This window comes from Lissotriton vulgaris, chromosome 7 (assembly GCF_964263255.1).
Source record: "Lissotriton vulgaris chromosome 7, aLisVul1.2, whole genome shotgun sequence".
Classification (NCBI taxonomy): Eukaryota; Metazoa; Chordata; class Amphibia; order Caudata; family Salamandridae; genus Lissotriton; species Lissotriton vulgaris.
This window is the reverse complement of record NC_141695.1, coordinates 410,627,071-410,643,691: the sequence shown is the minus strand read 5'-3', so window position 1 is coordinate 410,643,691 and position 16,621 is coordinate 410,627,071. Positions and strand designations below refer to the sequence as shown.

At 42.3% G+C, this 16,621-nt stretch overlaps 1 protein-coding gene across 2 annotated transcripts in view; it reads left to right on the top strand.

The window, feature by feature from the left end:
- The window catches only part of LOC147701756 (uncharacterized), a 157,216-nt gene that overhangs the window by 15,240 nt on the left and 125,355 nt on the right, over positions 1 to 16,621 (top strand). For both annotated transcript variants that reach the window (XM_086930376.1, XM_086930375.1), the window contains exon 4: positions 5,988 to 6,215. In XM_086930376.1, the coding sequence (XP_086786502.1) occupies positions 5,988 to 6,215 (228 nt within the window). The remainder of the gene's footprint in view (positions 1 to 5,987; positions 6,216 to 16,621) is intronic.

The window sequence follows — 16,621 nt, the reverse complement described above, 5'->3', positions numbered from 1 at the left end:
CGCTAAAGAGCTGCTCAAATTCGACTTTGATGCTAGAAAAATTGGGTAAGGATAATCGGCATGATTTCTGCAGATTCGGAACCCCTGAAGTCTCCCCTAGTTGCACAGTGGGTGGGGGTCCTGTAGAAATTAGGGAAATACTTATTAAATATGGTTTTATAAGCCCTGGTTCTTGAAAAGTGGCCCAAGTAATTTTCCCCATTGCAAACCCCTTGGCCCATAGGTTAACATGGTAGGAAGTTATTGATGAATAAATATTGATAGGAGAGGACTAGCCGGACCATTCAAAGACTTCCCAGAATGGTAGTAGTAAATCCAATAATATTATATTGTTGAATTTCTCCTAAAGTGTAAATACAATACGTTATGAGACTTTCTTGTTTGTAAATCCAAATTCAGCCTTTCAGTGGTCTGCCCTGATTGGTCAGAGTTAAGTGGATAAGCCCGGTTGCTGGGAGGGCAGTGTGCTGGTCTATAGGAATGCCATGTGCTGTAAAAACACGGGTTGACCCAATAAGTCGCTGGGACCTGGGTAGATAAGTGATGCAAACAAAGTGGTCCCAGATACTAAAGCAAATAGATCATAAATAAAAAAATACTTGAAAAAATTCAAAGAGAATATCGCAACATTGTTTTTAATCACAACGTGTACCATAAAAATTATTCATAAAATACATCAATAATTCATCGCAATTAGTGCCCCTAATGAGATGGAAAGGGAAGGGTAGTGGTTGGAAAGTGAAGGGACTGGATAAATAATGAGACAATGGTCACTATGACCTCAATAAAACATAGCTATTAGTTAATTAACACAAACTAAAAATCACAATTCATAAATTGATTAAACAAACTCATGCCTCTGAAGAACAAAATCACAAATGATAAATCGGGAGAGAGGCTGAAGATAGGAAGGAGTGTCGACGTTTCGACCCAAATTGATGCAGGCATACAGTGGAACCTTGCTAGAGGGTCTTCATCAGGACAGGGACGAGAAAGGGGGCAATAGATCTGCATAGAAAATTAATAGATCGGTATTAAAAGTGGTCATGTTGATCCATGTTAATCATAAAATAAATGGTCGGTGAGGGAACAATTACCGTGGAAACACAATCATTGAAACCAGGGCAATGAGAGGAATAATTACATTTGGAAAACACCAGGTATCAACCGATGGTAGGTTGGACACCACAGAGGGGTGATATCATGACCCCATCCTAATTAAATAAACAGTACCAAGTGTCATGTTAAGGTTGCTTGTACCAGTACGTATGATATCAAAATGAGTTCGAGGATCTCAATATAATGACTGAAAACATAGTAGACCCTTACAGTTGTTACAAAAGTAAATCAAGGTCTCTTAAAAATTTAACAGGGAACTTACTGGAGATGGGATATCGCTGATGGAGCAGCAATACACAGGATATTCGATATCGTGCAATATACCTGTCAAATACGTGACCAAATTTGTTATCAACAATTGGTGTTAAATGACAGCAATTACTGGCAGGAGGCACATTAGAATTTTTACCTTATCAATGGAACATAGTCGTTTGCTAGAAGGAGAATCCGCCGCATGGGTCAGGATCCTACAAAGAGTAGATTGGCAGAAATGTGGTCACCGACTTGTATAATGAAAGAGTGTGTCGAGACAGGCAGCAACTCAACATTAGCATACCTGAGAATCTTAATGGAGCCGCAGGCCCGAGGGGTTTCTATGTGGTTAATCTCTCCAGTAGTGGACCAGACCGTGTTCTATAAAGCATTAAGAATTACAGGCTTAGTAGTAGTCGCACAAATTTGGCCACAGTTGTAGTTGTGCTATAGTCAGATAAGGAAGGATTATCGCATACCTGACACGTTGAAATCGCTGGACTTTAAAGGGGGTCTGGGTTCTATAAAGCAGGTTTGTTGAATTCGGTGATAAAGACAGCCTCCGAGAGCGGTCCAACTTCTAGAAAGGTATAGAAGTAACTGCTTTTAATTATTTACACAGATACTGCCCAATACCTTTTTACTTCATAGCAAAGTCATAGAAAGCATACCTTTAAAAATTCTCGGACTGTCGCAAGGGTCTTTTGTTAGCGTATTGTAGTAAGAATATAACGGCCGCATAAGTCGGTCAAAAGTCTGAAAATACAAGAGACCGACGGATAATTACTCACGTACCGTTATAACAGAGATACTACTATTTGGAGCAAAGTTTGGGGGTTCTGTTCATCCAAGTTTGTCAGCGATCGGTGTTCGAGTGAAAGTGATATTGACTTCCTAGGTCAGAGATCCGATCACGTGACCGCACATTTCAATATAATTTATAACTTTTCCGAGTATTTTTATACTTTTTCTTTTGAGTGTAAATAAACCCCTTCAGGTCGTTACATTAATGATTTATTCAGAATTTCATTCGACTGCCCATTGTAAGTCAGCCCCGGGCAGTCTGTTTTCCTTTTCTATTGAAATGTGCGGTCACGTGATCGGAACTCTGACCTAGGAAGTCAATATCACTTTCACTCGAACGCCGATCGCCGACAAACTTGGATGAACAGAACCCCCGTATAAGCCCTTGAATTACTCCTTCAGGTATGCATGTCCAAACTTTGCTCCAAATAGTAGTATCTCTGTTATAACGGTACGTGAGTAATTATCCGTCGGTCTCTTGTACTTTCAGACTTTTGACCGACTTATGCGGCCGTTATATTCTTACTACAGTACGCTAATAAAAGACCCTTGCGACAGTCCGAGAATTGTTAAAGGTATGCTTTCTATGACTTTGCTATGGAGTAAAAAGGTATTGGGCAGTATCTGTGTAAATAATTAAAAGCATTTACTTCTATACCTTTCTAGAAGTTGGACCCCTCTCGGAGGCTGTCTTTATCACCAACCTCAACAAACCTGCATTATAGAACCCAGACCCCCTTTAAAGTCCAGCGATTTCAACGTGTCAGGTATGCGATAATCCTTCCTTATCTGACTATAGCACAATTACAACTGTGGCCAAATTCGTGCGACTACTACTACTAAGCCTGTAATTGTTAATGCTTTATAGAACACGGTCTGGTCCACTACTGGAGAGATCAACCACATGGGAACCCCTGGGGGCCTGCGACTCCATTAAGATTCTCAGGTATGCTAATGTTGAGTTGCTGCTGTCTCGACAAACTCTTTCATTATACAAATCGGTGACCCCATTTCTGCCAATCTACTCTTTGTAGGATCCTGACCCATGCGGCGGATTCTCCTTCTATCAAACGACAATGTTCCATTGATAAGGTAAAAATTATAATGTGCCTCCTGCCAGTAATTGCTGTCATTTAACACCAATTGTTGATAACAAATGTGGTCACTATTTTGCTATCCTGTGCTAAACTTTTAGTAGCTAGGGCTTGGATATCGCCACAGCCACCACAGATTATGCAATGTTGTTTTTTGGTTAATGAAATCCACAATATGGAAGCTGGGTTAGCTCGAATAAGGGGTACCAGTTCTCTTCTTAAATTTGAGAAAATTTGGGGCAACTTTCTGTAAAATTTTTCTTTGCAGGGACATTATCTTCTTTTCTTCCTACTGTATGAATTTTCTTGTATACTTTTTAATTTATTTCTTCTTTTAGTTTCTATTTTTATGCCTTTCTGTATAGCTCTATGTATAGATAATGTTGTTATAGTTGTACTGTTTTGTGTTTGACTTCTCATTATGTGCTGATAATAAAAATAATTAAGAAAAAAAAAGATAACAAATTTGGTCACGTATTTGACAGGTATATTGCACGATATCGGATATCCTGTGTATTGCTGCTCCATCTGCGATATCCCATCTCCAGTGAGTTCCCTGTTAAATTTTTAAGAGACCTTGATTTACTTTTGTAACAACTGTAAGGGTCTACTGTGTTTTCAGTCATTATATTGAGATCCTCGAACTTATTTTGATATCATACGTACTGGTACAAGCAACCTTAACATGACACTTGGTACTGTTTATTTAATTAGGATGATATCACCCCTCTGTGGTGTCCAACCTACCATCGGTTGATACCTGGTGTTTTCCAAATGTATATATTCCTCTCATTGCCCTGGTTTAAATGATTGTGTTTCCACGGTAATTGTTCCCTCACCGACCATTTATAACTATTTTATGATTAACATGGATCAACATGACCACTATTAATACCGATCTATTAATTTTCTATGCAGATCTATTGCCCCCTTTCTCGTCCCTGTCCTGATGAAGAACCTCTAGCAAGGTTCCACTGTATGCCTGCATAAATTTGGGTCGAAACGTCGACACTCCTTCCTATCTTCAGCCTCTCTCCCGATTCATCATTTTTGATTTTGTTCTTTAGAGGCATGAGTTTGTTTAATCAATTTATGAATTGTGATTTTTAGTTTGTGTTAATTAACTAATAGCTATGTTTTATTGAGGTCATAGTGACCATTGTCTCATTATTTATCCAGTCCCTTCACTTTCCAACCACTACCCTTCCCTTTCCATCTCATTAGGGGCACTAATTGCGATTAATTATTGATGTATTTTATGAATAATGTTTATGGTACACGTTGTGATTAAAAACAATGTTGTTATATTCTCTTTGAATTTATTCAAGTATTTTTTTATTTATGATTTACTTGCTTTAGTATCTGGGACCACTTTGTTTGCCTCACTATAGGAATGCCAGGCCAGGAGCTGGCGTCGTAAACTATGCTCTTCAAAGGAAGAAGGGAGGCCTGGGTTTCAGTCAACTCTGACAGTCTTGACCCAGAGTCAGGGCTAGGCTTAAGGAAGGTATGTGCAGATGGTAGGGGGAGAGTCCATGGAAATAAGACATCCCAGGGGGTGCCTTTATCCAGCTCTTACCTCCTTGCTGGAAAATCAGCCATTATGGATTTGGAAGAATTATGCACTTTGGGACAAACTAATGCCAAACTCCACAGGAGGTGGTCATAACTTTGAGGAGTTGCCCTGCTCTCATTGGTCAGCAGTGACTTGGTGCTTGACCCAGAGAATTTTGAAGAAGTATCTGAGAGGGGCAGAGCCCTCCAGATCTGCTGCTTGAAACTGAATGAAGCAAGAAGTGCCCTGCTGATGATTTTGCTGTGCAAGGAACTCCAAGGCCTGACCTCTGAAGACTGCACCAAGTGAAACTGCAGCCTTGTTGATTACCTTGCTGCCAAAGGACTCAAGAGTGGACTCCCTGCAAGCTACAGGTTAACAGAGCCCACCTGGACAGACCCACAAAGAATTCAAAGCCTGGAGTACCAGTGGATTTGTAAGGGTTTTGTTCAAGTGGATTGCGGAATTGAAGTTTCACACTTTTAAGAACGCTCTTGGAGATTCCAGAACCTTGGATTGTGTGTTGGATACTTTGGGACCCGCATTCAGAACGCCAGGAAGGTGTTCTAACTGGACCCCGCTTGCTGAAGAAGGCGGCCCACTACAGTGGTGAGAATTCTTCAGAACAATTTATAAAGGTGTGTCCCTGACAGAGAAAACGAAATGACTTAAGTGGCACTGTTGGTTTCTAAGCACTAGAAAGTGACTAATCTTTAAAAATTCATATCTCTGGTTCCCTACAGTGGATTATTTTTGTTTTGGTGTAATTTAAAAGATAAAAATATTACCTATTTTTATAAATTGGTGTTTGATTTTTATTTTGTTTTATGTCTTAATTATTGACTGAAAATGTGTTTTTAAATGCTTTACATACCTGTCTTTGAAGTTAAATCTGTCTGCTTGCAGCCACGTTAACTAGGGTTGAGCAAAGGAATACTTTTCTAAGACCTATGCTGAGTCCTATCAGGTGTTAATGGCCTTATTGCCAGTGGCAGACCTACATTTGCCCCTACCAGTAACCCACTTTCCAACACTCATTCTCTACCATCTGAAGGGGTTTATCTATAGCGCAGTCTGTATATGGTTTCTTATTAAAGGACATAGGGATTGCATTGGGACATTAAAGGCTTATCCTCTCTCAAAGCTTCATTCTTCTTTTGCAGGGATCCAGAGGGCATCAGAGTTACTTGCCAACACTCTAAGTACCTTTGCCACTGGGCTGAAGCTTCGAAAGTTAAAGGAGGTTGTGAAGACCAAACATGGTACTGATCTGGAGGAGCTCAGCAGAAGTTTGGGTTATGACGATGTGCTTCATTTGCTGCAACATCTTCCAAACATCAGACTCCTCCATCCTTCAAAACCTGCCAAGTGTGTTGTCCAACTTCAAGGAGGTTTGTTATTGTTCACAATATATGAGGACAGTGCAAGGATAAACTAATTTGTCATCAAATAGTCCAGGTTGCATGTTGGCTGTGAGAAGAGGGTTGAGGCATATTGATAATGTACTGGTGTAAAAAACATAGTCCGGGGGCAAAGCGCTAATGAATCAACCAAATGAATATAGGACCAGTGGCGTAACAAAACTTGAGGGGGCCCCCCTGCAAAGCACTATGAGGGCCCCCCCCCACCACCCAGCGGCCTGGCCCACCACCTACCACTTTGCCCCCGACAAACATAAGCAGTCACCTAAAGCCATATTTTCAGCACTTATCTGTGCGAACTGCAAATATAAATAGAATGTAGTTTAATTATATTCTAGGACTGCCTCAATGATGAGATCCATGACTGATAATTAAAGGGAACATAGACAGAAAAGTCACATTACAAATGAATAGATACTTTTTTTATTGTACCCTATTTATCACCAAGACGAGGTCTTTCTTTGCTCTTTAAACACATGGCTAGCATTTTTATTTGGGCAACCCTACTTTATATTCCTTTTCATGAAATGCATTCTCACACTACAGCAGTAAATGTACATTTCAAATGGAAGAAATAGGCAGAGTGGGGGCCCAGGGGGTACTGGAACCAGAAAAACTAAGCTTTTGTAACCAGTTTACATATGTATGTTGACTGTGCACCTCAGATAGAGCGTACAGTTGACTGTTGTGGTACACTGTAGCACCCAATAACACTTTTCAATAATATATATCACACGCTGACATGTAGTAGCACTCACTGGGTAGAGCTTATATAGCACATAGCTCAGAATTGCCATATAGATGGATGGCACGCAGTTCCCAAGAGCATTGTAAGTAGTTTAAAACACATGCAAGCATCGAACAGAACGCTCTGGACAGACCTGGCTTACACCCCACATAGCGCAGATATACTAAATAACTGGCTGCAGTGTGGCCCGAAGAGCACTTTTCAATAGTATGGAACACACAAAAACTTACAACACAACACATTAAATAGAACATTTTGCTTACATGTAAGCACAGACATGGCATTTGGGCCGTGGGCCATATTTTCCATAGAATGCATTATATAAACATAAATAACGTACCATAACATGTAATTGCTGCCCCTATAGTTGTGTAGCTCTATATGTAACTTGGTCATCAGAATGTGCTACAAAAAAGACGATGATGCCGGGCTCGTAAACAGGAGAGAGGGTCAGCCCATCTTCACTATTGAAAGGCTCAGAAGCGCACCATTTAATTTATGAGCCAGGCTGCCTGGCCGCAGTACTGATATGAGGCAACTGGTGCACCCATGCTGCAGCTGCGCGCTACAACTACTGCGCTGATTGCCCTAACTCTATGCCACTCTACTCTATGCCACAGCACTTTTTGGTAGAGGTGAATCAGTGAGTGAGGTGCCCCAGTACAGGGCTTGAAGTGCCAGCTGCAGATCAGAATTGATTGGGCACATATGCAAGTCTGAGTGGATCTCTGTACTGGAATTGCAGAAGGGGGCTGTACTACATGCCAGACACATGCTGGGAGAGTGGCCAACTAGACGCTGAGCACAGGGGTCATCCCCAGAGTGCAAGTGTCACAGCCCACTCTAAACATATCTCGGAGTGCTCTGCAAAGCTGAGACTCCCCCACCATACCCTGGGTGCTTGCCCTTTGCTGGCCCCATACTTGAGTCAGGGGTCAGGCACACTAGGGCTCCTCCACAACAAAAGACCCAAGGGAATGCTAGAAATTAGCCCAAACAAACAAAGACGTCCGTGCACAGTCTTCCTGCTCAGTCGGAGGCTGTGCACATATTTCACAGCATCCATTTACAGGCCTCAAAGCACACTGAGTAAACAACTAGAAGGCTCCATTTACAACCTCGGAGAAGACTGTGTACACAACCAACTGCATCCATTTACAGGCCTCAAAGCACACTGAGTAAACAACTGGAAGGCTCCATTTACAACCTCGGAGAAGACTGTGCACACAACCAACTGCATCCATTTACAGGCCTCAAAGCACACTGAGTAAACAACTGGAAGGCTCCATTTACAGCCTCATAGGAGGCTGTGCACACAACCAACTGCATTCATTTACAAGCCTCAAAGCTATCTGCATAAACAGCTGGCAGGATCCATTAACAGTCTTAGAGGTGGCTGTGCACACATCTGGCAGAATACATTTACAAGCCTCAAATGAGCCTGCTTTAACATCTGGCAGGATCCATTTACTCCCTTAGAGGAGGCTGTCCACACATCTGGCAGCATTCATGTAAAGGCCTGAAAGGAAGCTGTGTACGCAGCTGTTAGGGCCCATTAGGGACTTAGAGGAGGCTGTGCACACAGCCATCAGCATCCATTTACTGGTCTCAGAAGAGGCTGATTACAGCTAGCAGGATCAATTTACATGCTTCAGACGAAACTATGCACAGCTAGCTGGCAGGACCCACTATGACCTCTGAACAGCCGGTACACAGCTGGCAGGATCCATTTGCAGCCCTCAGAGGAAACTATGTACAGCTTGCAAGGCTTTTTAAGACCTTAGAGGAGGCTGTGAACACATCTAGCAGGGGCCACCAGGCCGCAGAGGAGGCTGTGAGCAGAGCTGGCAGAATCCATGGCCATGCATCAGTGGAGGCTGTGCACAGCTGGTTGGACCTCTTTACAGGCTACAGGGGAGGCGCCGTTTTGACACCTGTATAAATGACCATAAAACAACACACTGTCTGTTGTAGGTATTTAGCATGGGGTGTGGTTAAGATTTTGAAACAGATCAAAAAGGGGTCTATTCACAAACTGCATTTTGTAGTACATAAAGTAGTACTAGGTAGTACTTCTCATGTACTATAAAATGCTATTCACAAACCTACAAGCAGAGCCCTTCATACCTCCTATCTTTTCTATGTCGAGATTTCTGTAAAAGTGTCATAGGTCTCCACACACATCAACCTACGATTTCGCTGTAATTGACAGAGGGACAATGGAAAGCTGCTGAGAAATGAGCAATAGTTACTACTAAATAGGAGGGGTCAAGGAGTAGTAAAGAGAAGTTTATGGGTGCAAGGATGGGCTAAGGGTGGGGTCTGCTAACACAAAGTACTTTCTTATCCTGTTTGCTACCGAATAAACAACAATCATTCTGAGCCCCAAATCACTTGTCTCTGTCACAGTGCAAACAAAGGCCGAAGGCCGTAGTTCAAGAAGAGACAGCACTGTCTCCAGAGAGCTGTGAGCCCAACAGCAGCTCCACACTATGGCCCTCTTTACGAGGGACTCAGGATGAGGTGTTAACATCCTAATAATGAAGTGTGATGGAATTCCTCAGTGCCGTGCCCCCCCACTATTAAGAAAGTTCCCATACAGAATGGAGTATAACTTGAAAATTGGCGTTTCTGCAATGATTTTGACATGTATTTTCCATATTCTGGGCCATGCAACCCAGGGGTCCGGATGCATACAAGTACATACATCCTTTTATAAGCACATATCTAAAACCCATCGGCGAGGAGACATTTACCTCAGCAAATAACTGGGTCAAATGGATACATCTATGCACATAACACAGAACAAAGGAGTAGGTCAGCATTACATTAATTTTACTTTCACTTTAATCAACATTACCCATTACTAAATTCGACATGAACAAAATTCTACCTGTCATACATAACTAAACAAAGAGAGCTATATGCAACCGGTCACTGTTAAACCCCATTACAACGATGCCCAGAATAGGAGTGACCCATGTTTATTGGAGAAGGTGCTATACAAATACAACGAACATAAATTCAAAATTGGAGGCACTGTCTTTTGTTTCTGTTTGCAAAATGTGGCATTAGAAAGACAATCACCAGCACATAGTGTAACACAACGTTGTAGCCCACAGACATGCATTTTGTGCTGCTCACGTAGGAGGAATATGTTACTCCTCGGTATCGTGAAACAAATGCGATATTGCACTGTCCAATTGTGCACTTATAATTCCAATGCTTACAAAAACAAGCTTGTATTTCCTAAATCAGACTACAGGAAGACACTATCTTGTCTGGTGTTACAAGAGCTCTAGGCCTACGTCGATTGCTCCTGAAAGGTGTCTATTTATTCACTGAGAGGTTGGAGCTAGAGAGGAGAGATTGACGCGATGAATCAATAAGTGTGTTTTTATACAAATATACACACATTCCATTGAAGACACAGAGGTTGCAAATTATGCTGTGTGAGACAACTTTTCAAACTTGAGAATGTGTAGGCGACACACTGACTCACATGAGGCCTGGCCTGCAGCTTCAGTGGCAGGCGCGAGCGGACGGCAAAAGACAGGGCAAACATAGCTGCCAAGGTTTCATATTGTTATGTGTGAAATTTTCATAATTTCAGTGAAATTATGAGTGACATTCAACAACTATAAGTGACACTTTTTAGTGAGCAAAATCAAGCAAAGACGAGGGAAACATACACATAAGTATCAGAAATCACACTAATTTTAGCAACAAGAAACTTAAAGACGATCTTAAAACTAGTGGAAAACAACATAAATTGAAGGTCTCTAGAGCTGTGTAACCTGATGGTAGTTAAACAAATATGTAACCATAATATTAACAGCCTACACGATTAGTGATGTGAGCACAAGCAAAAGGAAAAAATGGATTCTAAAAGTTGGTGAATTCGATTTCATGTTAAGGGGGAGTCTGTAAAATTAAATATATTTGAAATCCATCCAAGAAGCAGGTCGGATATTACAGACCTGATATTAACTGAGACCTCGTCAAAGATCAGTCTTCAGAAGTCCAGTCCTGTGGGCGAGGCGGGGCGCATCATGATGCAAGGCACTGGCAGCACAGGGGCCTCATGATTAGAGGCACTGGAGGCACAGGGGATGAGGGGCATGATTATGACTGGCAGCTAACCCAGCGGTAGGCTGCAAAACGTAACTTTAGAATCTTAACTGCTGCCCCACTCGTGAAGGCAAATGAGTGATGTTGCAGCCCTGTGACGCCATGACGTCATGTGACTGCCGCCGCAGCGCAAAAGCCAGTGTTAACCACGGAGCCCAGCCTGGTCGATGACATTTCATGCAAACGTTAAGAAATTAAAGTACCAGGGCACAGCCTCAGTGCACTGCACAAAGTAGAGCAGTCTGTCACACTCACTGCAGCTGCGCGTGGCTGTACTTTGCTGAAAGGTTAGTTAGCATTGGCAATAATTAAATTAAGGTCGCCCACATGTTTTCAATGTACTGGCTGTGCGGCCGCGGAGGCAGAGCTGCCATGGTTCCAAATTGCTATGTGTGACATTTTCATAATTTCATTGTAATTATGAGTGACCTTTCACCAACTATGAGTGACACTTGCTAGAGAGCAAAATCAAGCCACGAAGATGAGGCAACAGATAAATATCAGAAATTACACCCCTCCCTCCTCCTTTATATTCATGAGGGACTATTTTTATACTCTGAAACGTTTGGTGTGTATCAGCAGAGCACTGGAGGCTCTGCAGTCAGATCTTTTGAGATCCTGCTTCAGCAGAGATGACTATAAAAGCTTGTCTGCTCTCGCAATGGTCCCCATGAGAACAGGCAGCAAACTTGTGGCACACAGGGAGTGGCATTTCACTGTTGGCTGACCGATGGGGCGAAGTATTATATGGTGAAAACTAAAGTGTACTTGTGGAGGAGCCACTGTCAGTCAACGTGGAACTCGCAGTGGCAGACTCGCTGCCTGTACTCAATCTGCACTCATTCACCTGCAACACACTGAATTTAATTTACATTATCGAATTTATATGTACTCACAGACAAAAATCAGTGCATCGACATCCACACACCTGATGAGATTATCGACGAATGTGCATTCATACTCCTGCCATCGCCGCACACATGAGATTACCACGAACCCTGCACCTTCTCTGTATCTTGTGAGTGTGCATCTGCATATTGACATCCCGTTTACACATATACACACACAGAATTCTCTCCAAGTGTGTACACACATACCTGGGAGCCAGCACTCCCATATTGAAGCAGAGGCATTTTAGGGTGGTGACAGCTACAATTAAGCCATTTTTGACTTAAAAAATCGGCAGTCTCTAGCCTGAGTGGTCTGTTGTTACATATATATATATATATATATATATATATATATTGTGAGTACTGGATCCCACCAAATAGAAGGAAGCAGAGACGGCACACCAGGAAACCTTGCACAAAACCCTTTATTGTGCACTCGTTAACCCAAGACGACGCGTTTCGGCGTAAGCCTTTTTCAAGTAACCGCCATTTTGTTTTTTGCCACACTTATAGTCCCACAACTATTTCAGTACACAATAGACATAAAGAAAATACTTAATGAAAACATTAACAATGAAAAGATAAATTCAACAAATTATGTTTCATTATGTCAACAATTCAGCATTCATTGTATGCATGTTGGTGAGTGCGTCTAGTGTGGAAAGTAGGCGATGTCAGACTACCCCGCTGCCAAAATTAATAGTGGTCATAATAGTTGTTGACAATGAGCCCTGCCGAGAACGTTAGCAAAATAATGTATTATGCAACGGAGACCCGCATATATCAGTGTCAAGGTAAATATTCCTCGTGACGTGGTGCCTACATCGGCTTGAAACCGCTAGGTATCATGGGGAATGTAGTCTGATACCGCGGATCGGGACCATAGTCCCGAGATAATATATGGGAGCTCCCTGATTTGAATGCGTGGTTAATGCCATCGGATGGGGCTATGTCAATGGAGGAGAGCTCCCCTCGTAAATGGACCATCATATAAGATTTGCCAGGGGGTGGTGGGCGGTGAAAGGTCAAGGTATGAGTGCTTTAATTTAGGATGAGTGTAAAGTGAGAAATTACGATCCAAATGCATGTGTATATACAGTGAAAATTCAAAGAAAAACATAAAAATTAAGTGACAACCAACTCAATTTAAATCCATTATCCTGAGTATGGTGTCATGTTCCTATGTTCAACTATTAATGCATTACATACAATTCAAACAGTGGGGATAATGCCATACAGTCTACCAAATCCTAGAGGCTGAGCCACCCCACTAATTGTCTTACGCTTGTCTAAACATAGGAAATTTGTAAAAATAAAACGTGAAAAAGTGTAACACACAAATCATTCATCACAACGCGGGTATACTTCTGCTTAGTCCTGGTCAGTTCTAGGAGCCTATATGGGATGCCAATTCTTCCCCATAATTAAGTCCTTTTGGGGCCTTACTCTCCATGTCAATAATTCTTCTGGACTCTCTCATCCTAAGCTGCGTTTCACGGTCCCCACCTCTGATAGTTCTGGGTATTCTATCTATTCCATAGAATCTTAGACTGCCATTGTTACTACCATGTTTTTCTTCATAATGGCGAGCCATGGGGTAATTGTGGTCTTTATTAGAAATGGCACGAAGGTGCTGCAGAATCCTGGTTTTTAGTGGATGCTTGGTGCTTCCCACGTACTGGAGCCCACATGGGCATTCCAGTACGTAGATAGCGAAATCGGTATTGCAGTTAATGGGTTGACTAATGGTACGTGTTTGACCTGTTCCTGTTTTATAGCTCTTACAGGATTTACCATTGCGGTCACATTTACAACTCCCACATGTAGTGAAACCATTGGGAATTGGGGGCCATTTCGTGTTTTTGTCTTCACCGGGATAGCTTCGAACTAGTTTATCTTTTAGGGATCGCGCCCTTCGGTACGTTATCTGTGGTCTGTTACCCACTAGTTCCCCCACAATAGGGTCAGATGTTACTATATTCCAGTTAGCTCGCATTATTCTTTCCAAGGCCCAGGCTCCCCTACTGTAGTTAGTTATCATCCGGGGTGGATTGGGTCGGGTGCTATTCTCCAATTCTTTCCTTCTGGAGTCACTTTTAGATGTACTGAATAGGACTTCCTCCTGTTTAAAACCTTGGACTTTGGTCTGAGCACTGTTTAGTACCTCATCACCATATCCCCTTTGGGTGAACCGTTCCATCATGGCCTTTTGTTCCAGATGGAAATCTGCGTCGGTGCTGCAATTGCGTCGAGCCCTCAAAAGCTCCCCATAGGGGATACTTCTCTTCAGGGGAGTCGGATGGTGGCTCGACGCATGCAGGACCGCATTTCCAGCTGTGGTCTTCCGGAAAAGACGTGTTGTCAAATCCCCATCCTTTACCTCTACTGCCACATCCAAAAATTCACAATATGTTTTACTGATTACATAAGTGAATTTAAGATTGAGGGTGTTGTTTCCTAGATGGCTGATGTACTGTCTCGCTAGTGTTTCGGGGCCGTTCCAGATTAAAAATAGGTCATCGATGTACCTGACCCACATGAGAATGTGGTTAGTGTACATCTCAGATCCTTCAGCCCAGACGACCTGTTCCTCCCACCAGCCTAGGAAAAGATTCGCTAGGCTGGGGGCAAAACAGGTCCCCATTGCGGTCCCGGAGAGTTGCCGGTATACCGCCTTTTCAAACAGAAAAATATTTTCCTGGAGACAGAATAACATCATTTTTTGTAGCATAGTATTATGCCTCCAACAATCCACATGGCGGCTCCTTAAGTAGTGCATACAAGTTTCCACACCCTTCACTTGATTAATACAAGTATACAGAGAGCATACATCCATACTGATCATATAGTATCCCTCCTCCCATTTCACATCATGCAATCTTCTAAGAAAGTCTGTGCTGTCTTTGCAGAATGAGTTCAGGTTTTGTACATATTCATTCAAGTACAGATCCAGGAATATGGATGTGTTCTCCAATAATCCTCCATTGGATGAAACAATAGGACACCCTGGTGGTCTAGTGGGGTCCTTATGGATCTTGGGGAGGAAGTATATACAGGGGATGCGCGGATTCTCTGTCTTTAGGAATTTGTACTCGTCAGTGTCTAATAGACCAGTGTGGTACCAGTCCCCAAGTAGTGAGTGATATTCCTTAATGGTACGTCTATACCTTTCCCAATTGATGAGTTCATAACATGACGAGTCACTCAACTGTCTCATGGCTTCTTCTTTGTAGTCCTTGTAGTTCATTACTACTACATTGCCCCCCTTGTCGGAGGGCTTGATTATAATGGAGCCATCGTCCTCTAATGCTTTCATTGCATTTCGTTGTTCCTTGGTTAGGTTGTCCCATTTAGAATTCTTGAAATTCATTCGTGTTCGTTTTAGCTCATTCGTCACCACTTGGTTGTATGCTTCAATGTTGTCGAATGGGACATTAGGATTAAATTTTGTTTTTAGTTTCAGGCCACTGTGTTTGACTCGTTCGCCTGTTACTCCAGTTACGAGTCAAACACAGTGGCCTGAAACTAAAAACAAAATTTAATCCTAATGTCCCATTCGACAACATTGAAGCATACAACCAAGTGGTGACGAATGAGCTAAAACGAACACGAATGAATTTCAAGAATTCTAAATGGGACAACCTAACCAAGGAACAACGAAATGCAATGAAAGCATTAGAGGACGATGGCTCCATTATAATCAAGCCCTCCGGCAAGGGGGGCAATGTAGTAGTAATGAACTACAAGGACTACAAAGAAGAAGCCATGAGACAGTTGAGTGACTCGTCATGTTATGAACTCATCAATTGGGAAAGGTATAGACGTACCATTAAGGAATATCACTCACTACTTGGGGACTGGTACCACACTGGTCTATTAGACACTGACGAGTACAAATTCCTAAAGACAGAGAATCCGCGCATCCCCTGTATATACTTCCTCCCCAAGATCCATAAGGACCCCACTAGACCACCAGGGCGTCCTATTGTTTCATCCAATGGAGGATTATTGGAGAACACATCCATATTCCTGGATCTGTACTTGAATGAATATGTACAAAACCTGAACTCATTCTGCAAAGACAGCACAGACTTTCTTAGAAGATTGCATGATGTGAAATGGGAGGAGCGATACTATATGATCAGTATGGATGTATGCTCTCTGTATACTTGTATTAATCAAGTGAAGGGTGTGGAAACTTGTATGCACTACTTAAGGAGCCGCCATGTGGATTGTTGGAGGCATAATACTATGCTACAAAAAATGATGTTATTCTGTCTCCAGGAAAATAATATTTTTCTGTTTGAAAAGGCGGTATACCGGCAACTCTCCGGGACCGCAATGGGGACCTGTTTTGCCCCCAGCCTAGCGAATCTTTTCCTAGGCTGGTGGGAGGAACAGGTCGTCTGGGCTGAAGGATCTGAGATGTACACTGACCACATTCTCATGTGGGTCAGGTACATCGATGACCTATTTTTAATCTGGAACGGCCCCGAAACACTAGCGAGACAGTACATCAGCCATCTAGGAAACAACACCCTCAATCTTAAATTCACTTATGTAATCAGTAAAACATATTGTGAATTTTTGGATGTGGCAGTAGAGGT